A 24,274-nucleotide genomic window follows, 5' to 3' on the forward strand; every position below is an offset into this window, starting at 1 on the left:
TGGTTCAACACAGCCCCATATGCAAACACCTATCAAACACCCAGGGTGGCATCTCTGAGCCCTGGTGTCCCACAGGTGTGTCAGGGGAAGTCCCCAGCCTTGTGTCCCTCAGCAGCCACACTCAGGGCAGCTGGGTGGCTCTGCTCCCATCCCCAGTGGGTTCCAGCATCCCACTGAGCTGGGGGAAAGCAGCATTTGGGAAGGGCAGGCCAGGTCTGGGTGCAGATCCTTGCCCTGAAGCCAGTGCAGGCTGTGGCAGTGCAAAAGCAGAGGCTGGGGGCAGTACAGGGACAAGGAGCACTGGAGCAGGCAGCAGCACCCCTGCCTGGGCTCCAGACCCAGCCCTGCACAATGGGAATTTTCAGTTTCTGGCTTTGGGATTCCTGCTTAGGAAATCAGAGAAGCCAAGAGGATATCAAATGTCCCAGTGACACCAGCCCAGACAGGGCTTGTGAGCTGGAGGAGCTGCACCCACACATCAGCACCCCAAAATAGACCTGAGTGCATAGGCCACACGATGACACCTACAGAGGGACAGAGGGGAGGGAAATAGGAAATGTATATTTAGCCAACTATTTCCTGATCCTGTTCCCCTCCTGGGAGAGCAGGGTAAAACAAACACTGTGGGTAAATAAACTGCCCTGCAAACAGACAGGAGCTTTCACAGAAGCACGGGCACACCTAAGGAGGAAAGACCACCTGGATGTCCCCAGCCCAGTCAGCTCATGCCAAGCACATCCACCCAGGGCAGGATACTCTGTGAAAATTGGTGATGAGGTCTCAGGATCTCTCTGCAGCCTCCTTCCTTGTACCGAGTCAGATCCTGGAATCAAAGAGTGGTTTGGGTTGGAAGGGACCCCAAAAATCATCTCATCCCACCCCCTGCCATGGCAGGGACACCTTCCACTGTCCCAGGCTGCTCCCAGCCCTGTCCAGCCCGGCCTTGGGCACTGCCAGGGATCCAGGGGCACCCTGTGCCAGGGCCTGCCCACCCTCCCAGGGGAGAATTTCCTCCTCGTATCACATTTAAATCTTCCATCAGCTTGAGGCCATTCCCCCTTGTTCAGGCCCTTGTGAAAAGTTCCTTTAAGTACTGGCAGTTGCCACATTTCAACACATCCCTGTCACCTCTGTTCCCATTCCTGTGCACCCCTGCAGCCTGGCCCCACCTTCTCCACCTCCTTCTATGAGGCAGGGACAAGACTTCTCCTTAACTTCATGTAAATCCTCACCAACCCCTTCTCCCAGCCTCCCCTGGAAGCCCTGAGCTCCATTTCCTCCCACCCACCAACAGCTGGAGGTGCAAAATCATCAAAAAAGTGAAATGAGCAGAAAGTTAGGAAGTAAGTGAGCAAAGTGATGTGGTGGCAGACCCATGCAGACTGTGACTGTGTGACAGTGTCCCAGCAGTGACAGTGGAAGCCATCATTACACAGAGCATTCAGGAAGCACAGTGCGCAGCCCTCTGCAAGCTGCTGGTTTTGAGATTTTAAGAATTAAGGAAAGAGACAAGAAAAACACCTTGAGGTCAAAAAATGGGTTGGATCAGACCAGTCTGACCAGTAATGCTGGGCTGACTGCTGCAGTGACCAGAGCAGGCACAGAGTCCCAGACACAGCCAGCATTTCCATAGCCAGGACTGACTGACCCTTGCCAGCATTTCCATAGCCAGGACTGACTGACCCCTGCCAGGGTTTCCAGACCCAGGACTGACTGACCCTTGCCAGCATTTCCATAGCCAGGACTGACTGAACTCTGGATAAGCAGGCTGGGAATGCAGCACTTTGCAGCCACAGACACCTCAGTAGCTCATCACACAAACTCCCCTGGGAAAGCTCAGCTTGGCTTGCCCTCCCCTTGGAGCAGGGAGAAAGAAAGGGAGAGCAGAGCATGGGGACACACATCCCAGCAGGGATGAGCAGGTCTGGGTGCAGATCCTTGCCCTGAAGCCAGTGCAGGCTGTGGCAGTGCAAAAGCAGAGGCTGGGGCAGTACAGGGACAAGGAGCACTGGAGCAGGCAGCAGCACCCCTGCCTGGGCTGCAGACCCAGCCCTGCACAATGGGAATTTTCAGTTTCTGGCTTTGGGATTCTTGCTTAGGAAATCAGAGAAGCCAAGAGGACATCAAATGTCCCAGTGACACCAGATTTCCTTGCTGCTGAACCACATCAACTCCCCATGAAACTGCTGACAAGCACTGAGCTGAGGGAATGTAGAAGCAGCTGCCAGAGCTTTCTGCAGCACCTGGCCCACAGCTGACAGTGGGACATTGGCTCCTGGAGGCATCACAGGTTTCCTGTGTGACCTGGCCAGGTCACCTCACCCAGCCCTTAGTGAGCACAGGGGTCACATTGAACTGCTCCCAGGGATTGACTCATTGATGTCAAAGGCACTCAGAAATTCCTGGATCTGGGGAAAAACCATGAACAAACACTGTGGAGAGAACAGCACCCAGACAGAAGAGCATCACCCCCCACCCCCACAACACACTGAGTCCACAGGTGAGGTCCAGGGTGTTTATAACTTGTAGTACAGACACGGTGATCTTTCTACTGAGACAGACAGAGAGAAGATACCAGACAGAAGTCTATCAGGGGATTTCTGAACAGTGTTCCCAAAGGATCTCAGGATGAACTTGCTTCCACTAGGAAGGATGTTTGCTCTCAGAAGGGCCACCCAAATACTGGGCAATACAGTTTTTAGGCCAGAAAAACCACAGATGGGACAGGCTGTGATTTGCAAAGCCACCTGATTTCAGCAGCTCTGTTTGTTGCAAGTTTGCATGGTCCTTCTTCTTCCCTGATTCAGGGATCTTTGTCTTTCTTGCCCTAAGCTGACCCGTGGTACAGAGGGACAAGAAATAATGGAGCCACCCTCTTCAGTGCCTTGCAGGCATCGGTGGCCTCCAAGCAGTCCTCTGCCCAAGGATGGGAAGAACCAGTGGAGATGGAAGCCATTCCCTCCCATCTCCATCTACCTCCCCAGAAGAGCTTTGGTCTTTTCCACAGGGATAAACTTGAGCACCAAGTGGGACAGTGCCAGCAGCAGCCCCCAGCCACACGGTGGCTCTGGGCATTGTCACTCGGAGGTCTGGATGTACACAGGCACAGCCAGCATGGTGCAGGGCCCGTCTGAGGCCGTCTGCAGCTCTGCCAGAGCCAGGTTGGAGCCCATGCTGTTGGGCTGCCCTGGGACCAGCTCAGGGTCTGCAGCTCCTGAGCCACCAACCACGATGGACAGCACAGCATCCGACTCCTGGAAGGGCTCCTTGTTGGGGCCCCCCTCGGGGGAGCTGTCCCCGGCAGCGCCGTCCTTGAGCTCGGGCAGCCCCAGGGCCAGCCCCGCCTTGCGGCCCCGCCCCGCCCGCTTCTTCTGCGCCTTCCTGAGCTGCAGCTCCTTGTCCTTGGGCGAGCCCAGGCGGCACTTGTGCTCCCGCAGGTACTTGTGGCGGGTGAAGCCCTTGCTGCACGTGGCACAGCGGTATTTGTAGTTGCCGGTGTGCGAGCGCTGGTGCTCCACCATGTGGGCGCGGCGGCTGAAGGACTTGTTACAGTACTGGCACTTGTGGATCTTCATCCCTGCACGCAGAGGGAGATGAGTTACACCCAGCCGTCCCACCAGGGGGACAGCTCTGGCTCCTCAAAGGAGGAGCTCCCTGATCAAAGGGAGGAGACATTGTGCCACACACAGTAAAGCTGGGTGGCTACAGCTTCAATGCCTGTGTTTAACCATAACCACTCGTGACTCTGTAAAGTCACAGAATGTCCTGAGCTGGGAGGGACCCCCAGGATCAGCCATGGCAGCCCCAGCCCTGCCCAGACACCCCAACAGCCCCACCCTGAGCACCCCTGGCAGCTCCTGCAGCTCTGGCAGCCTCGGGGCTGTGCCCAGGGCAGTGCCAGCACCCTCTGGGGAAGAGCCTGTCCCTGATATCCAACCTAAACTCCTCTGACATAGCCCCAGCCATTCCCTGGCTGCTGTCACTGTCACAGAGCAGAGATCAGTGCCTGTCCCTTCACTGTCCCTCAGGAAGAAGCTGCAGACTGCAAATAAATATTCTTGCCTCAAGCAAGAGCATTAAAATAGCACCAGAAAAACATGTCAAGTTAATTGTGATGAAAATGCAAAACAATCTTGAAGTTTTTTTTTTTTTCAAGTGTATTTAGTAAATAAAGAAATTGTCACTTTTTTCCCCTCCAAAATACGGGAATGTACAGTCTGAAAGAACCCATGACTGCACTATCAGCCCATCCCATCTGACCCTACCCTGCAGGGCTTTGGGCACAAGGAAAGATATCCCTTTTACCCCAAGACATAAAAGTCTGATTGTTCCCCTGGGGCATGGGAATAAATTATTTGTCTTTATTAGAATTGTGAGCATCATTTTTAGAACACAAGAAGGGAATCAAATCCCATGAGTTTTTCTTTTGCATGTGAGATGGGACTGGGGAGGAGTGGACAGAGCAATCTGAATATTCACTTGATAGCAAGCAGACCAAACAATCCAGCTCAGCTCCTGAGTCTCACCAGCAGGCCTTGCCTACAGATTATATTGTCTTAGAAACCAGCCCAAAGCTTAGACATAACCCTGAACAGACACTCACTTAAACAGGCCTGCAGCAAAACAGAGAGAAAAATATCTAAAGCTAGTAAATGATTCTTATTTCCCAGGTGTAATCCTTCTGTCACATGCTCCTACAGCACCACAGGGCATCCCAGTGACTGCATTCCCACCACTCACCTGAATGGGACAGAATGTGAGCCTTCAGCTTGTCAGGCCTGTTGAACTCTTTATTGCAGCCTGTGTGGCTTCTGCAACAACAACAAATGCTGGTGAGATGTGGGAACCAGCTGAGGAGCAATGCATAGACAGATCCCAGATCACAAAGACATCCATGGCCCTTCTCCTTAGCAGCACCTGGATGTTCCTCTTGGTGCAGCCTCAGCAATTCCACTATTTCAGCCTTTCTGAGAGGGGCAAGGGCTAAACATGCTGCCACAGGGACATGTGGCTTTCCTAAACTACACATGCTCTGTGTCTCACTATGAATGCTCTAAAATGCAGCAGGTTCAAGATCCCAGCTGAAGACAGAAGCATTTTGGAAGGAGGTTGGTTGGAGCAGGGAGAAGCCAGTCAGCCTTGGCTATCTCAGAAGTTTGTGGCCTGTGCCATGGATTTGGGACTGCACCTTCCAAAACTCGGTTCCTCTGGCTTGTACATTAGGTCCTGTGTTGTCACATGCTTTTGGAGACATGGCAGTGAGTGAGAGCCCATCATCCAGGGAACCTCTGTGCTCCTTCTCTTTCTAGTGCTTCCCCAAGCCCCCCATGAAGGTAGCAGTTATTTTACAAGGCTGATGAAGCAATAAAATGTGGCCCTACAGGAAGTCAGTGACAAAGAATTGAGACTCTTGGGTTCCCAGTTAACAGCACACAGCATTCCAACCTCCCCAGGCAGCCTGGCAGGTGCCACAGTGTCCCCTAGGACACCTGCAGGACACATTCCCCCCTCCCAGCCCCATTCAGATGTGCTGCCATGTGCAGGCACACTACATACGAGAAGGGACATTTGTATTTCTTGAAGGGCTCATGGATGAGCATGTGGCGCTTGAGCTTGTCCTTGCGGTTGAACGCTGCGTCACACACCGAGCACTTGAAGGGCTTCTCACCTGGGGAGGAACAGAGCAGGCCTCAGGGACACTGCAGCCACACAGGCTGCTCTGGCCAGGACAGGCCAGCTGGGCCACACTAGAAACTGCCCTGCACTATGGATAAATCACACAGAGTTTGGTTGGAGAACACCTTTGGAATCATAGAGTCCAACTTAAAATCTAACATCACTTTGTCAACTAGACCATGGCACTGAGTGCCACATCCAGGCTTTTCTCAAACACCTCCAGGGAGGGTGACTCAACCACTTCCCTGAGCAGCTCATTCCAGTGCCCAATCACCCCTTCTGTGAAATTCTTCCTATGTCCAGCCTAAACTTCCAGCCTAAATTTCCCCTAGTCAAACTGGCACAGCTTTATGCTGTCTCCTCCTGTCCTGTTGCTGGTTGCCTGGGATAAGAGACCGACCCCTACCTGGCTACAGCCTCCTGTCTGGGAGGTGTAGACAGTGATAAAGTCTCCCCTGAGCCTCCTTTTTTCCAGGCTGAACAACCCTAAATCCCTCAGCTGCTTCTTAATAAAATAACAAATGGATGGGCACAATCTGTGCTGCAAACTGGTCTTGCTCTTCAGGGCCAGCACAGCAAGTGGGGAAGCCACCTGTGTCCCCCATTTCTAATGAGTGCAGGCTGAACCCAACCCAAGATCTGAAACCACATTACTACAAATGACTCTGCCACTCCTGCTGCCTGGGCACAGGGCACAGGGCCGTGGCACAGAGTGGGCAGCACTGGCAGCAGGGAGCCGTACCCGAGTGGATGTGGGCGTGCAGCTTGAGGTAGTGCTCCCGCCGGAAGAACTTCTTACAGATCTGGCACTTGAACTTGCTGCCCCCGCCGTGCGTGGGGATGTGGCGGCGCAGGTACCGCTCGCAGGGGAACACCTGCAACACACACACAGAGAGATCAGGGGGGACAGCTGGAACACAGACACACACACAGATCAGGGGGGACAGCTGGAACACACAGACACACAGACAGAGATCAGGGGACACCTGCAACACACAGACACACACACAGAGATCGGGGGGACACCTGGAACACACAGACACAGAGAGATGAGGGGACACCTGGAACACACACACACAGAGATCAGGGGACACCTGGAACACACAGACACATACAGAGATCAGGGGACACCTGCAACACACAGACACAGAGATCAGGGGACACCTGGAACCCACAGACACTGATCAGGGGGACACCTGGAACACACTGACACAGAGAGATGAGGGGACACCTGGAACACACAGACACACCTGCAACACACAAACACAGAGCTCAGGCAGGACACCTGGAACACACACCTGGAACACACACACAGAGATCAGGAGGACACCTGGAACACACACAGAGCTCAGAGGGAACATCTGCTACACACAAACACAGAGCTCAGGGGGAACACCTGGAACACACACACACAGCTCAGAGCTGGCACCACACACGGGACATCACAGAGCTGGCATGGAGTGTGTAGCCAGGACAAAATACATAAGAATCATGGAATGGTTTGGGTTGGAAGGGATCTTAAAGATGAGCAGTCCTGCTGCTGTAAGCAGGGACACCTTCCACTGTCCCAGGCTGCTGCAAGCCCTGGCCAACCTGGCCTGGGACATTTCCAGGGCTGGGGCAGCCACAGCTGCTCTGGGCAACCTGAGCAAGAAGCTCAGTCACTGCTTTCCCAGGAAGAATGCACCTGAAAACCTTCAGGATTGTATAATGAAAGTATAGATAGGGCTTTAAAACCAAAAGCCAACAAAAATTCAAAACAGAAAAAGTGCCAAAACTTTCTTAAGAAACACATAAGCTGAAACTTTGCTGCCAATTATGTAACACTGTGCTGAGCACCAGCATCTCAGAGGGATGCCAGTCTCCCACCAAAGCCAGCAGTAGGATGGGCTGGGCAAGGATCCCCAGCAATTCCTACCTTCCCCACAGAGTTAACTTCACTTTCTGAAGTGAAGCTCCATCATCATCTATCCAAGGCTCCTACTCATGCAGCTGAGGGTTCCTGTCCCCCTCAGAGCCCATGCCAGGTGTCCAGGCTGGCTCAGCAGGCCATGCTGACCATCCATGGTCAGCACTCACCTTCTGGCAGTGGGGGCAGGGGAAGTTGTGCGTTGCTGTCTGCAGATGGTGCTCCAGGGCTTCTGGGGTGGAGTATTTATTGACACACTTCACACACCTGCATGTGGAGAGAAAGGACAGAGCCTGTGAGCAAGGCTACTGCAGGAAACCCCACAGCACAGGCACACCTGCCCAGCCCAGCCACCTTCCAGGGTGATCTTTGGCAGGACTGATACACAAAATAACCACTCAGGTGCTCTAAAACCTCAGCAACCCACATGCCAGTTCACACTCACACCTAGCAGCCTTCAGAGAAGGAGATGCTGGAAAAGTGGGTGGAGAAGCCTTTAAATGGTAGTGCACCTTGCACAGGCTGCCATGAGAGCAGCCAGACTTGAGCACATGTTCCACACTGCTTCCTGATGGATCAGGCCTTAGGTAAGGACTTCACTTTACTTCAAACACTTCCTTCCATCTTCACTGCTTGAAGATATCAGCCCCCAGAGTGGGGACACAGCATGGCAGGGTCACACATCCTGCCAGTGCCTCTGCCAAAGCTGACTGACAGCAGGACTGGGACAGGCACCATCAGCAGTGAGGACAGAGGCACTCACACCCTGCTCCTGCTGTGGAACCCCTTCTCCCTAGGTCACACTAAAACCTCCTCAAGCTCAAACAGATCTCTGATCTCAGGGATCCCCACTACCAAGCTGCAGAACAAAGCTCTGTAATGCAAGGATAACTAGAAACCGTGGTCTAGGCAAGAATTAGCAGATATTTATTCCATGAAGTTCCTAAGTGACTCAGGTATCTCCTGGGCTTCCTACTCCCCCTGAACATTTTTATGGGCATTCCAAAAGCTATGTGGAGCTCTTTGTGGAACTCCTCACACTTTCCCTCCACAGGAGTAGAAGAGCCTTCCAAGGAACAGACCCTTTTGCAGCAAAGGGATAGGAAACATTTTTTCTGAGCACGGATTCTACAACTGTTCCACACTGCAAGGCAAGATGTATTCAATTACCATCTGTATGGCAGCTGTCTTCTGGTCAGTGGGCAGTTTGCCTTATCTCTTCCACACCCACTCCTCCCTCAGGGCAGATACCTGCTGATAACAGCTATTGAATGTCCCTGCATGGCTGATAAGAACTACAGCATCCCACTGGGAGATGTCAGCCCAGAGGGAGGAGCCAAGCATTCCTACCTGGATATAATCTGGAGGTTCTGGAACACCAGCACAGCTTCTCCACTGGATTCCCCAGAGGAACAGCAGCTGCCTCTCCCACTGCATCTTCAGAGGCAGAGACTGCACCTTTCTCCAGGATCCCTGCTCCAGCAGAACCAGCCCTGACACTGCAGGAGGGCTGAGCCACAATTCCAATGGGACTGTTGCCAACAGCCTGACCCACAGGGTGTCAGCTTGGGTTCTGACTCTGGCAGTGTTGGTTTAGTTCACTGCATTGTTTATTTTATCTTTTTATTTTCTTCCCTATTAAAGAACTGTTATTCCTGCTCCCATATTTTTTGCCTGAGAGAGCCTTAATTTAAAATTTATAGCAATCAGAGGGGTGGGGAGGGTTTACATTCTCCATTTCAGGAGAGGCTCCTGCCTTCCTTAGCAGACACCTGTCTTTCCAAACCAAGACAATAACCCACAACCCCTTTGCTGCAGGTGAAGAATCATAGCAAACAGGCTGGGAAGGGCTTTCCTGACTCTCTGACCCAGCCCAGGGCAGGTTCAGCCATGTGTATCTGTCCTGGTTTAGGGTCCTGGTTCCCTGGGAACTTCACTGCCTCAGCCAGCAGAGAAACTAAAAGCAAAGGAGAGCTCTCTCTCACTGTCTGTTCCACACAAAACACTGTCCAGGAGAAGGATTGTGGAGGAGTGAGTGCAGCTTCTGAAAACAAACTATGCACTTCTCTCCCCCCTCCTTGGCTCTCAGAACCAGTCTTCAAGTGCAAAACTTATTTCTGGGCTAAATCTGTTTATGGGGATACAATTCAGCATCATAAAGTCACCCAGGACACCATGTCACTCTTGACTGGTGATAAGAAGAATTGCAGTGACAGGATCTTCCCATATAACCAATCCCAGCTTTTCACTGTCATTCAAAGAGACTCCCTGCAGCCATGATATTTTCTGAAAAATCCCTCTGCCAGGATTTTTCTCCTGAGAAGCTTAGAAGCCTCAGAGGAAAAGAAAAACAATAATTATCTGCTGCTGTGGAATGCAACAGGTGCATCTTTGATTGGTCCAATGTTGGTTGTTTCTAATTCATGGCCAATCACAGTCAGCTGTCTTGGACCCTCTGGTCAGTCACAAGATTTTATTATCATTCCATTCCACTTCTTTCACTCCTTCTGATAAAATCCTTTCTTCTATTCCTTTAGCATTGTTTTAATATAATATATATCATAAAATAATGAAGATTCTCCTCTCTTCCCTGGTCCTGGGACCCCTGTGAACACCACCACAACTCCCTGCATTCAGAATGACTCCTTGCATTCAAAGTGCTTGGTTTTTCCAGTCTGGTGGAGGGAACCCCCCATATGCCACCTGGGTGTCCAAAAGCACCTTGGCCACTGGACACAGGGCCCCCTGTCCCCTCTAAGGTCCCACCAAGCATGCTCTGCACCCACTCACTCCTACAAGCCTTGTGAGCAGCGATTGTACTGTACTTGTACACGGCCATGTCCTTCTTGGGGCTGTGCTGGGGCAGCAGGCTGTGCGAGTACTGGTGCACGCCCAGCTCGTACAGAGAGGGGAAGTCCTTGCTGCACAGGTGGCAGCGGTAACTCAGCTCCTCCTGGTGGCTCTTGATGTGCTCAAGGAAGGACTCCAGCTTCTGGAAGGTCTGGGCACAGGTCTTCACCACACATTTGTACACCTGGGGGAAGGGAGAGCAACTGGAGAGGCTCACCATGGAAACAGGTAGGGAAAGCCCTCTGCCAACAGGCAGAACTGCCTTTCTTTCTGGAAAGAAGCACAGACTGTCAGGGCACAGCCCTGAGAAAGCAAGGTGGGACAGAGGGTGTTGATGTGAGGGCCTGAAAGCACTCGAGTGGGTGGGACCACAACACCCCAAAGTGATTGTCCCAGCACCCAAGAGCTGCCACTTACACTGAAAACTTTGGACTTCAAAGAATCATAAAGGTTGGAAAAGACCCCCAAGGTCAGTGAGTCTAATCTCTGAGAGAACACCACCTTGTTAACTAAACCACAGCACCAAGTGCAGGCAGTTACTGAACACTTCCAGGGAGGATGAGTGCACCAGTTCCCTGGACAGCCCAGGCCACTGCCTGACAACCCTCTCAGCAAAGCAATCCCTCCTGATGTCCAACCTGAACCTCCCCTGGCACAGCTTGGGGCTGTCTCCTCTTGTCCTGTCCCTTGTGGGAACAGAGCCTGACTCCGCTCAAGAGTTGTGGAGAATGAGAAGGTTCCCTCTGAGCCTCCTTTTCTCCAGGCTGAGCCTCCCCAGCTCCCTCAGCCCCTCTCCTCCTCTCTAGAACCCTTCCCCAGCTCCGCTGCCCTTCTGTGGGCAGGCTCCAGCACCTCCATGTCTTTCTGGAAGTGAAGGGCCCAGAACTGGACACACTTCACTTCTTTGCTTCCTCTCTAGCCACCCAAACCTGCTTGGCTGAATTTCTCACTCAGTTTTCAAACTTTCAAAGCCACCCAGACCACACAGCTACAACCCTGAGAGCTGAGCTGCATGTGAAGAACTGGCAGCTCCACAGACCAAAAGGCTCAGGTCAGACCCCAATAACAGGTGCATTCTATGGAGCCAATCCCAATATTGCCACCCAGCCAGGCACCCTCTGTCCCTACCTGCTCATTCTTGTGCTGTGTCATGTGTGACTTGAGCTGGAAGTAGGTGTTGAACTTGCTGGGGCAGAACTGGCACTGGTAGGAGCTGTCAATGAGGACAACCTGCTTGGCCTCCAGCTTGGCTGCCTCGCTCTCCTCCAAGGGGCTCAGCTCCGGGGCCGGGGGCACCGCGTTCCTGGGGGGCAAACCTGGGGAGAGAGTCCCAGCCTGCCATGAGACAGCTCTGCAGGCACCCTGCTGCCAGCACACACCAGGCCAGGCCTTCCTCCCTTTCAAAGACAGGCTCTTCAGATCACATGAATACCACTAACAAAAATATCACAACAAAATTTGTTGACAGATTATTAAGGACTCTGAACACTTCATCTTCCCCTCCCTGGCCCATTCTCTTTTTCCAGGGATATAACTGTGCTCTGTGGAGCAGTCAGAACAGGCTTCCTGACACAGACATGTTTTATGAAAAATCCTTTCCTTAGGATTTTTTCTCCTGAGAAGCTGAGAGGCCTCAAAAACAAAATGTAAACAATGATTATCTGCTGCTGTGGAATGCAACACGTGGATCTGTAATTAGTGTCATGTAGTTGTTTCTAATTAATAGCCAATCACAGTCCAGCTGTCTCAGACTGTCTCAGTCAATCATAAACTTTTGTTATCATTCCTCTTCTATTCTTACCTAGCCTTCTGATGAAATCCTTTCTTCTATTCTTTTAGTATAGTTTTAATATAATATATATCATAAAATAATAAATCAAACCTTCTAAAACATGGAGTCAACATTCTCATCTCTTCCCTCACCCAAAAACCCCTGTGAACACCACCACAGCCTCCACCAGTGAACCAGAGCCAGATTTACTCCCACCCCTGGCAGGAGACAGGAGGTAAGATCCAGCCAGTGGTTCACAGCCCATGATGCACACAAACAGAGCCACAGTTGTCTCTTGTCCTAGACATGACATTGCCACTGCATTCCCTCCCCTACCAGGCCCGAGGCCACCAGCAGAAAGAGCATCCAGACACCAGCAAGGAGCTCTTCTCTGCCTCAAGTATTTACAGGTGGCCACTGTGAGCAGCTCCAGCCTGGCATGACCTGCACAGTGCAAAGCCAGAGCACTGGGCTATCCCAAACCAGCAGCTGTGTGTCCCCTGGGCCAGGTGTGGCTTGTGCACTGCCAAAGCTGTGCTGCCAGGGAGTGAGGAGGGAAAGACACCCGGCCCTGTTTGTGCACAGACTGGGACAGAGTCTGGAGCCACTGTCCCCACCAGCACCTGAACCCACCCCAGGGGTATGAAATGATGCAGCTTCCAGCTGGAGCTGAGCAAATGCCACTCCTAGTGTGAGATGCTAAACACTACCAAGGAATGCAGACAGCACACACAGCTCCCCTCCCTCCCTGTGTGCAGGCGCAGCCTCCTCACAGCAGTGCTGTGCCCCACACACACCACACCTGTGTTCTCCTCATCCTCAGGCTGGCTGGGGTTCAGGGCCATGACCTGCACAGTGATGGAGCTGCGGGAGATGGTGCAGCCCAGCCCTGGAGGCCACACCTTGTGGGTCTGCATGTGCTTCTTCACGTTGGACTTCTGCGCAAAGGCGCGGCCACACACGATGCACTGGAAGGGCTTCTCACCTGTGTGGCTGGAGGACAAGGCACCAGGTCAGCAGTGTGGAGACAGGAGGGAACCCCCAGGCAGGGCCTGTGGGGACAAGGACAGTGCTGGGCTGATCACACCTGGACACACCAAACAGGGCTTTGAGACCTGATTCACCAGAGAAGTGCATTGTGAGAGGCCTGGGGAAATGAGGCTGGTGCACAGACAAAACACCTGTGGTCTGGGAATGACAGGGGATCCAAGGAAGAAGCAGGAGAGGAAAACAGCTCTGCAGCAACATCAGGGTCCCTGCACAGACCTTGGGGACCTCATCATTTTCTCAGGGGTACAAACCTTTCCTTCCCTGTCACCCTTCTCTCTCCTGCACACATCTTTTCTACCTTGCAGCCCCCAGATCTGCCTGAATGTGCTCTCCTTTGTCCACATCAAGAAGGTTTTTCTACTCTGCCCTTCTGCTTCAAGAGAAAGTCAAGAGTCCAGGCTGGGAAGAGGTGCAAAAACCACCACTTGTTCCTTCCCATCTGTTCTGAGTCCAGCTGACTCCACTGGGGGTAAAAACTCTGCCGATTTCAGCTTCCTCCGGCCAGGGAAAAGCTCTGTGATTACAGCTCCCTGTACAGACACTGGGCTTGGCTTGCACTTTGCTAACAGCAGCAAACAGGAAGGCTGCAGCTTGCTAGGGAGGGAGAGGAAAGGGAAGGGCAGAGGCAAGCAGTGAGAATGCTGCTACTCTAGTGATCAGGTGACAAGAGGTTTGGCTGTCAAGGTCTCATCAGCAAGGAAAATGAGCCTCCAGTCCCAGCACATAATCAGCATGAAGATTACATCCATGATACAGCCTTCACTCCAGTCACTGAGGAAAAGGTATCCTGGGGTGAGAAGCATGAAGAATCCCTCCCATTGCAGCACAGATTCTGGGACATAACAAACTGGGCTGCACAGAGTCCCTCAGCAGAGCTGTGCCCTGCCCCTGCCCAGTCACTGCTGTGTGCAGGGCAGGGCACTGTTACCTCCTGATGTGCTGCTGCAGGTCAAAGTTCTTGGTAAAGGCCTTGTCACAGTATGTGCACTTCAGCTTGGGGGACTTGGGTTTGCCTGAAAGGAAGAGCACACACAGGAATGAGATCATGTGGCACAGCCCTGTCCCCACAGCTCACAGGGCCCTCAGCCCAGGACACGGCTGCTCAGGACCAATAAAGAGCTTATGGAAGATAAGACCTGCCTGGCCAGACTGGGGAGTGGTCATGGGCACAAACATTCATTAACACAGCCTGAGAGAACCCTGCAAATCCTGAGCAGTGCACTCTGCTGGGGAGGGCACCCCCTCAGGCAACAACCTATGCCTTCCAGGGACCTACAGAGCACCAGCCTTAGAGGTGCTCTGGGCATTGGGAAAAGACACAGCATGAGTGAGAGGAAGGGCCTCAGCTCTGTCTGTGCTGTGAACCCCCCAGGTCATCCACCAACTTCATGCAAGGCCTTGTGTGCCTCTTCCAGAGCAGCACAGCCAATGCCACCCCTCAGGGAGCCCCTGGCTCAGCAGCCCACTGAGGACAAACCCAGTGACCCTCAGGGCAGGTCCTGGAGGGGACTCACCTTCCTGGAGTCCAGCTGGGAAAACCCAGGGACCCTCAGGGCAGGGGATGGAGGGCACTCACCTTCCTGCAGCCCAGCCTCGTTCTTGCAGCGTCGTGTTTTGGCAGCAGCAGGGGAATCAAAGCCAACCACAGAGCCTCCCCCTGCACTGCTCAGGGGGGTGGCAGCACTGCTGCTCTTGGCCTTGAAGCCCTGCTTCCCAGGGCTGTACACAGGGGGAGAGGGGTACACTGGGCTTTCCACACACTGGCTTGGTACCTGTGAGAGGGCAGCTCATCAGTGGAACAGGTTTGCTACAGAGAATTACACCATGCCCTAACTTCCATCTCCACCCACACCAGGCTGCACTTGGGTTGACTTTTCTTCTGCCAAACTGGATCAAATTTCTGGTTCACCAGGCCAACAATGTCTCTCTAACCAAAACTGATACCCTGCACAGTGTGAAACTCTCCTGCTGAACATCAAAAGCATCCAGAAGTTTTTACAGCAGGAACAGGGAGCAAAGAAACACTCTGAGGGAGCTGTCTTGTGCCCCTTCTATGTCTAGAAGAGTTTCTTATCCTTCTGGAGCAGGTTATACCAGAAGGATCACTGCTGACCCTGTGGGTTCACACCAGCCCTGGAGCAGGGACCTCCATGTCCTGCTGCCTGTCCTGGCAGGACTGCAGAAGGGAAGGAAGGCACAAGGAAACTCCAGGTGCCAAAGCACAGCTGTTTATGACAGCATCAGGATTAGGAAAGAACACTTAAGAGACAGAGTGATCAGTCTGGGGTGATGGTTTAAAGGCATTTCTGCTGCCCACTCTGATAAATTAACACAGACCACTATTTATCCAACATCCCCATCCATTCCTGTGCACTGGCACTTCCAGATCAGATTCCAGTTACACAGGTAAGGATGCCACACCTCAGCCACACCCAGCAGCTCCTGTTGTGAAGGGCAGTGCAAATGTAGAGACTGCAAACAGCTGATCCACCAGTAAACCCACACCTTGCCTGTGCCACTCTTTAGCAAAAGCCACCCTGACAAGCTCACTGAGATTTAGACTGGATTTTTCTCTCCACACAAGCTGAAGTGTGCATTGTGATGCTCTGTGCTTCTACTGAAGGTGAGGCTCTCACCTTTACTCCCTCTCACTCAAAGCATATGCAGGTCAGAAACAAATGTTCAGGTCTCCTAAGCCTGTCTGTCCTCTGTCTCTCTTAGCTGTTTCTCCTGTTCTCAGAATCCTCATCATCTTACTGATCTCCTGTTGCTGCCTTCTCCCAGAGAAAATAATTGCTGTCAAATCACCTAGCTCCTCCTCCCACATTGTAATTCCACATTCCTCAAGGCCAGATTGGATGGGGCTTGGAGCAATCTGCTCCGGTGGGAGGTGTCCATCCCAAAGGCAGGGGATGAGTTTAAGGTCCCATCCAACCCAACCCATTGTGTGACTCTCTGAGGACAGATCTTAGGAGCAGCCTTACCTCCATGGGCGGGTAGGGCTGCATGCCCAGGGTCTGGATCTCCACGGTGCTGGCTGCTGCCATGGGAGCAGGGGCGCTGTACACCTCCACCACGCCGCTGCCGCCGCCGGGCTGCCCGGGAGCCGCCAGGCTCGGCGGGGGAGGCGGCGGCTGCGGAGGGGGCGGAGGCGGCGGCGGCGGCGGCGGCGGGGGCTGGGACAGGTAACCGGCCCCGGCGTGCAGACTCATGCTGCTCTGCAAGCAGAGACACACGGCATGTTGGAAATGCAGCAGCACGAGCTGAGGGGCTGCTCCCTCACACCTTCCCCATCCCAATGTGTCTGCAGGAACAGCAGGGATGTCCTGGCACAGCACAGGCCATCCAGCTGGCAGAGCTGAGGGGCTGCTCCCTCACACCTTCCCCATCCCAACGTGCCTGCAGGAACAGCAGGGATGTCCTGGCACAGCACAGGCCATCCAGCTGGCAGAGCTAAGGGCTGCTCCCTCACACCTTCCCCATCCCAATGTGCCTGCAGAACAGCAGGGGTGTCCTGGCACAGCTGGCAGGTTGGACCACACTGTGCTGGAGGCCTGGAATGACCTGCAGGTACACATGGCCTCCTCCAAAACCCAACCCCTTATCGATATGTTTTTAAAGCTTTTAATGCTTCTGGTTGCAAGGAATATTTTCAGAGCATGGAGAGTGTGTACAGCCCAGCCAGTCTGGGGAGAGCCCAAACAAAGCTCCCAGGAGGAGAAGAATTCATGGAATAAGCTGACAAGGACCCTGGAAGCCAGTCACAATATGGGGGCTCAAAAAAAGCTGGAGAGACCGCATGACAAAGATCTGAGCATCCAGCAACAAAGTTTTGTGATCAACACCAAGCTGTGTGGTGCAGTCCAAGCACTGGAGGGAAGGAATGGGCATCCAGAGGGACCTGGACAGGACTGAGAGGTCTGTGTGAACCTCAGGGAGTTCAGCAAGAACAAATACAAAGTGCTGCACCTGGATCAGGGCGATCCCAAGCACAGATGGGCAGTGAATGGATGGAGGGCAGCCCTGAGGGGAAGGACTTGGGAGTGTTGGTGCATGAGAAGCCCAGCATGACCCAGCTGTGGGCACTGGCATCCTCAGCAGTGTGGGCAGCATCCCTGGAAGTGGTCAAGGCCAGGCTGGACAGGGCTTGGAGCAGCCTGGGATAGTGGGAGGTGTCCCTGCCATGGCCAAGGGGCTGGAACTGGGAGAGCTTTACCCGTGACTGCCGGGATCCACACGTGCCCCTCACCTGCACTGGGGGCTGCACTGCTGGCATGGGCTGGTCCAAGGAGGTGAAAGCAGACATGGCTGACATCAGCACCTCATCACTGACCAAGATGTTCCCCTGCACCAGGGTCTGGATCAAAGGCGATGGGGGAACTGTGATGTACGTGGAGATTTGCTGAAAGAAAAGAAAGATCCACTGTTAAGCAGCAACAGGACAAAACAATACCCAAAAAGCAGTGACACTGCTTTTTCCTGAGCCTCAGGGTCTCTGCTTTCACTGCCTCTGGTCAGCAGTGAGCCACAGTGATTATCTGCAGCTTCCTGCTGAGTCCATGGGAATTTTTAGCTCCACAAATGTTCTTCAGAAAGGAGGAAAAAAATATCACAGTGGCTCAGAAAGTAGCCACTGGCTGCAAGTCAAATCAAGGGTTATTAAACAAGATCTGCAGGACAAACTGGTCATGGACAAGTTCAGGCCTCTCCTGGGTGCCTGTCCCAGCAAGGGAAGGTGGAAAACTCAGGGAGGCTGCTCTGGCTCAGATGGTGAATGTCAGGCTCATCTCTCCAGACTGGACTCAGGTTATAGCAGGAGAGGGAGGCTGTTGAATTTCTTGGCAGTAAATAACCTGTGTTTACAGCCTTGGGAAGAAGCACCATCCACTGGGACTACATTAACTTGCAAAAGCAGCTGGTTTGAAAGCACTTTGGAAGCCACAACTGCAGGCACATTACATGTCATGCACCAGGGACTCCCACTGGAGGATTCTCTAGGGAATGAGAATTACTCCAGAGGGGATATTCCCCCAGCACTCATCACACCACATTATGTGGGCTTATTTGCAAGAGTGAGAGAAAAGGGATGCAGGGACAGAGCTGCTGCACTTCTGCCCACAAGCCAGACCACAGCCCAGGGGACAGCAGAGCACTGTGAGAGTGCACCCAGGCTTGTGGGCAGGCTCTGACACTGGGGCTGCTCAGTAGAGCCAAGGTCTGGCTGCAGCACACACAGAACATGAAACCCCTTCTGTCCTGTCCTGAAAAAAGGCTGGAGGACACTCCTGCTGTGCCCCCTCACTGCAGAGGGCCCCACTTTAACCATGAGGTGAAAAGCCAACAAAGGGACAACAGCTGAGCCTCCTAGAAAAGAGCTCAGTCAGAGACACCAGTGGATCCAAAACCATCACCCAATGCCCCCCAGCCCCAAATCCCAGCAGCAGAGCACAGAGCCTGTGCCCGCACACGGTACCTGGCGGGCAGCACTGGGAGCCTGCTGCACTGAGGTGATGGATGGGGTGTACACACTGTTGGTGGCCAGAGACACTGAGGACAGGGATGGGGCACTGCCCTGGCACTGCTCTCTCTTGTGGGTCATGAAGGCAGGCAGGGAGTTGAACTGCTTCTTACACTTCCCACACAGGAACACGTCTTCATCATCTGCAATGAGGAAGAGCAGAGCTTCAGGCCTTCTCCTGCACTCCCCAGTGCTCCTCCCAGCACCCACCTTTGGATCTCAGCACCTTGAGGACATCCTTGGCAGGACAGAGCAGTGCAAGGGCCAAGCTGTCCCTAAAGCCAAGTGATGTGACTGAGCCCATCCCAGCCCTGCTCCCACACACAAACCCCACTGTCTCCCTGGGACACACTAATCCCACTGGCTGTCTTCTCATCCCAAATACAGCAACAACCAGCCTTGCACCTGTAGCACCCTCTGCTTTTAGTCAAAGCAGTTCCTGCCAAAGCATCAGCATTATGCTGGCTGATGCAGATTTTATAACTCAGACTGCACAAAGCACAAGAAGTACCTTGGAAAAGGGCACAGAGTCACTGTCAGCACTGTCCTAACACCCCTCCACAATACTGCTGGGTTTTGGCACCTATGCCTGACATTAGAAGCAGAAAGAAGACAACCCAGTTCCAGTCCCAGCTGAAATCTGCAGCGTTAGCAAACCACACACCATTTGCACTCCATCCAGCAGACTCACAAGGCTCTTCCCTTGTCTGAGTCACAGCCTGAAGTCGACCTTTTTTGGGGACACAGACTGTAACTGCTTGGGGGTAACTGCCCATCCACCCAACACATTCTAGTGCAGCACTGTGAGGGTCCAGATGCACATAAATGATCAGTTCCCATATTCACTAACACAGAGGTGTTGCAGGAATGGAGCACTTGAGCATCTCTAGAGGAGAAGGAGTGGATATTAAATAAAAAACATGAACAGTAACAGGCACTAGATGTGGGCACAGTGGCTTCTCCCTCCCTTTGTGCCTCTATTGGAAGCTCATGGTCAAGTCTGTTGCCATGACTGTCTCCAAAAACATGACTGCTTGCTTGGGCACTTGTCCCTTCCTCCTGCTGAGGGCTCACAACACTCACAGCAGTACCCTGCACACCCAGCTGTTGTGCCAGCTGTGCAGCCCCCCTGCCCTGTGCTGTGTCCCAGTGCCAGCAGGACTCACCCATGGGCTGGATGGCTGCAGAGGAGTTGACGTTGGCAGCAGACGGGTCCGTGACACCTCCTTGGCCATCCAGCAAGGACTGCACAGCCAGCACAGTCTGGTTATCCATCCCTGAAAGGAGACACAAGCATGGGTGGTGAGCTGAACACAGCCACACTGGGCTGTCTGGGCACTGGGACAGCCTCCAGCTGCTGCTCCCTCCCCCCTGAGCCACTGTCACCTTGTCACCCTCCAACAGCACCAACTCCCACACAACAACACCCCCACCTGTCTTCAGCACTGCTTTGGTGCAAAAGAGAAGGGAAGAAGGGCAGGGAAAGCCAAAAGAGGGTTTGGTTTCAGCACCTGCTGCAGAAAGGAAGGATGCTCACAACCCTGGGTATGAGAAGAGCTGAGAATGTCACAGGAATGTGGGGATGTCACAGGGCAGGAGCCTGGCTGGAACTGCCTGGGGATGCAGCACAGACACCCAGCTCAGGGCACACAAAATCCTTGTGCTCTCCCAGCAGCAGTGGCACAAATGCCTCCCTGCATTCCCAGATCTGATCACACACAGGGCACACACACACACTCAGATCTGTTCTTAGAACCAGCTTACTTGCTTTAGCACAAACATTTGTCACTACAGCTAAAAGGTTTTAAAATATTCCAGATCAATTCAGAAGATTGGGACTGCTCATCTAGGGAGAAAATCTGGGATTGTGGATTAAGCATGACACACTATTTCGAAATTGGATGTAAAGACACAAAGGACAGCCTGATTTTGGGAGAAAAAGACCAAAAAGGGGTGATTTTTACCACTCCTTCCTATCACTCTTTTGTGACACAGAACTCACAAAGGAAGCAAATGGCACAGCAAGGTTGTATGTTAGATCTTGTGGATTAAGGGAGAGAAGAAAGCTGGGGGGTTCTTAGGTGGTTTTTCACTTCCAGATCTTTGCAAAACAAAAGTGCAAAGCACTGAACTCAGAAAGGAAAATCAATGGGTCTGATCACTGCTAAAGCAGTGAGGTGAGGAATGTGCTGAGATGAGGTTGCTCAGAGCAGAGAGCAGCAGGAAAGAGTGAAACACCACAGATCACAGCAAAAGGGAGCAGCACAGCAGGAGCACCCACCACCCCAAGCTCCTCTCCTAACATTTCTCCTGAACAACTGGAGTGTTCCCTTCATGGTGGGGAGCACCCACATAAACTAGAGCCTTTTAAAGATACCCTAACTACTCATTTCTCCTGCATGTCCCATTAAGATTCTGTGAACACTCTTTCATCCTTTCAGTGAGGAGATGCTGCACCCCCTGCTCCAGCACCAGCCTCCAAGGGCACAGGCAGCTGCTGGGAGGCAGCAGAACCCAGCACATCCCACACTCCCATGGAATTCCCACCATGCCATCTGTGGGCAGCCTTTCACACAGATCACAGGCACAGCAAAGCTGCAGGTCCAGCTCAGCAAGCCCTGGCTTGCAGGGAGAGCTGGAGGCAGCCCTGCAGCTCAGCCCTGCTGGCACAACAGCGCTGGGAGGATTCCTCACTCCAGCCAAAGCCCTGCTCAAAATTCACCTCCTGCACAAAGAACCTCTGGGCAACTGCAAAGGGAGCACTGCAGCCTTAAAGCACACAGGGGCATGCAGCAGCTTCTCCAGCAAAAATAAGCTAGGGGAAAAGAAGGATCAAAAATTCAGGTGAAGCATTATATGGGGATAATCATGACTGCACAAACAGTGCCACTCTTGGTATGCCTGGCACTGGGCAACTGGGTTTCCTTCTGGCACAGTCAGATCTTGCAAGGAAAAAAGCCAAACAATGGCCTTGATGCCACGAGGAGGAAGAAGCTTCTGGAGAGGCCAGACCTGAACACAATGATGCAGCAACACTGGCAGGGTTGCACTCAGCCTCTCGATGGAGAGAAATGGCCCAGGACAACAGAAATGTTTATTTGGCAATCAGAGTCCCTGCACTTCACTGAGGAATTGCACAGCACCACAGTTCCCAGAGGGAAACCCCCGAGGAGATGGATAAGAACCCAAGAAGCCAGGCTGGCAGGGACTTGGTTACAGGGATGCCACTCACAGCCATGCACAGAGCCCAGAGAAAGCTCTGGATGGATCCTGCCCTGCCTGCAGGATGCTCTTCATGCACAGAGCCCAGAGAAAGCTCTGGATCAACCCTGCCCTGCCTGCAGGATGCTCTTCAGCCATGGAAGTGAAAAATCTCTGAGGCGCCCAGGGCCTGACAAAAGCAAAGTGATTTGGGGAAGCCAAGATAAAAGCACAGGACTACTGATCTGCCTTTTTCTTCTTCCCTTTCAAATTTCCCTCAGCTGGAGATGAAGCAGGGCTGTCCATGTCACCCAGGTGCTAATTTGCCCCTGTGATAAAGCCTTTTTTTCTGACAGGAGCACCAGGTGCTTTAGTGACAGGTGACAACGCACCTGTGCCCTGCAGCACCCTGACACCAGGCTGCTCTAAGAATGCCAAGCCACCATCGACTTGTAATCCAATCAACAAGACAAAACAAACAAGCTCAGGCACTAAAAGCTGCCAATTGCTGCGGGCTTGAAAAACCCCCACTCTTTTTCAATTTGCTAAAAAGCTTTGCTGTCCTGAATGCTGCAGGGAAAGGAACACAATGAGGAGCTGATTGCAGAGAGGAAATAGGGACCTGTTCCTACACGGGGGTGCTGGCAAATGCACCGAGTAATCTGAGAAAATAGAGAAAAAATATTTATTCTCTGCTGCTGTGGTCACAGGTGATATTCAAAAGCACAGTAACAATCCAATGTCACACCTTCCAGGCAGTGGTGTCATGTAAAGGAAAATACTTCTGTAATCCAATTTGGGAAATTAATACCTATGAAATAGTTTCTCTGCAAAGAAAGTAGCCCCAGCCCAATGTCAGAGTGCCACAGCTCAGCACCTCATCCTCGGATGGCACCTGGCTCTAACAGCGTCCCAACACTACAGTGAGATGTACCTGAGCACAACCTGTTCACTCACACACAGGCACTGCCCAGAGCACACCCCTCAAAATACACAGGCAGGGACCAGCACCCACCCAGGCACCATCCCAGGGGCTGGCACAGAGCCTGGCACAGCAGTGGGACGGGCAGAGTGAGCCCTGGGGCACGGGGAGGATGGGGGACCCCAGCATGCAGGGACACGGGAGGTGCAGGGGTGGTGACAATGCCCTGGGCATTGGTGGTGCTGCTTCTGGGCACAGAGACAGCGGTGATGGGAATGCCCCGGGGGGCACAGGGGCTGGGAGGGAGTGAGAGGGGCTGGAGCACCAGGGGCAGGATGGGGATGGAATATCCAGGAGCAGCAGGCACAGGGCAGGGAAGGCATGGGATGCCTCGGGGCGTCGGGCACTGGCACAGGGTAGGGATGCAGTGCCCCAGAGCAGCAGGGACAGGGCAGGGTGGGGATGAGGTGTCCCAGAGCAGCAGGCACAGAGCAGGGAAAGCACAGAATGCCTGGGGCCATCGGGGACTGGCACAGGGTAGGGATGCGGCGCACCGAGCCCAGGGCCCGCGGTTAACGAGGGCTGCCCGGTGCTCAGGGCACTGCTCGGGGATGCCGCGGCGCACAGGCGGGAGGTGGCACAGGGCCGGGGGACAGGAGGTGACAGTGGCACTGCACGGAGCCGCGGAAGGCGTGGGGCTGCCGGCGGGGGCTGCAGCCGTGCCTGCGGTGCGGGCAGCGGAGCAGCAGCGCGGGAGCAGCGCGGGGCTCCCGGGAGCGCCACACGCCGCGCCGGGCCGGGCCGGGCCTCACGGGGCGGCCCCACCGCGGCTCCGCAACCCGCGCGGCGGCGGCGCTGCACAGGGGGAGCTCGGAGGAGCGGGGGTCGCGCACCCCGGCTGTGGCCGCGGCACGGGAGGTCCCGCCGCGGCCCCGGTCTGGCCCCGTTACCTTCCAGCGCCTCGAAGATCGCCTGCGCCATCTTGGAGCGGCGGCGGCAGCGGCGCCGCCAGGGGGCGCCCGCCGCCCGCTACGGGCCCAGAGCGCGGGAGAGGCGGGAGAGGCGGGGGAGGCCGCGGGGGCGGGGGGATTGTGTTCAACTCGGGGCGCGGCAGAGCGGCACTGCGACAGCTCGCGCAGACCGGGCAGGGACCGCCCGGTGACCGCCCCTGCCCCGTTCGGGCTCCCGGCGCGGCCGCGGCGGCCACGACCCCCGGCCCATGACCGGGCTGTGCCGGGCCGGGCTCACAGCGGCGCCCGCCGCCCTCACGGAGCGAGTGGGCGGGACGCCTCGCTCGGCGCCCATTGGCTGCAGTACGCTCTCCGCACCAATGCGAGAGTGAGGTTGTGCCGCTTATTGGCCGAGAGCCGTGATTGA

General features: G+C 53.9%; 1 protein-coding gene across 1 annotated transcript; it reads right to left on the bottom strand.

The window, feature by feature from the left end:
• Nucleotides 1-2,501: 2,501 nt before the first annotated feature.
• On the bottom strand, nt 2,502-24,169 carry ZNF341 (zinc finger protein 341). Its single transcript, XM_074553907.1, has 15 exons — nt 23,848-24,169; nt 19,941-20,051; nt 18,730-18,917; nt 17,506-17,658; nt 16,241-16,474; nt 14,833-15,028; nt 14,185-14,269; nt 13,009-13,199; nt 11,564-11,751; nt 10,411-10,619; nt 7,756-7,852; nt 6,419-6,551; nt 5,557-5,668; nt 4,741-4,811; nt 2,502-3,577 (listed from the first exon to the last, which is right to left on the bottom strand). The coding sequence occupies exons 1-15, from the start codon at nt 23,876-23,878 to the stop codon at nt 3,078-3,080; spliced, it is 2,499 nt and encodes an 832-aa protein (XP_074410008.1). The 5' UTR covers nt 23,879-24,169; the 3' UTR covers nt 2,502-3,077.
• Nucleotides 24,170-24,274: the final 105 nt, after the last annotated feature.

Source organism: Zonotrichia albicollis, chromosome 17 (assembly GCF_047830755.1).
Source record: "Zonotrichia albicollis isolate bZonAlb1 chromosome 17, bZonAlb1.hap1, whole genome shotgun sequence".
NCBI lineage: Eukaryota > Metazoa > Chordata > Aves > Passeriformes > Passerellidae > Zonotrichia > Zonotrichia albicollis.

Bases quoted from the DNA above. Each gene is read 5' to 3' on its own strand.
- ZNF341 (XM_074553907.1), bottom strand. From the start codon at position 23,878: ATGGCGCAGGCGATCTTCGAGGCGCTGGAAG. The intron at 11,752-13,008 runs GTGTGGTGTGTG...CTCTCTCCCCAG, and splicing joins TGAGGATGAGGAGAACACAG to GTTTGCCCCCCAGGAACGCG. The intron at 4,812-5,556 runs GTATGTAGTGTG...TTGTTGTTGCAG, and splicing joins AAATACAAATGTCCCTTCTC to AAGCCACACAGGCTGCAATA.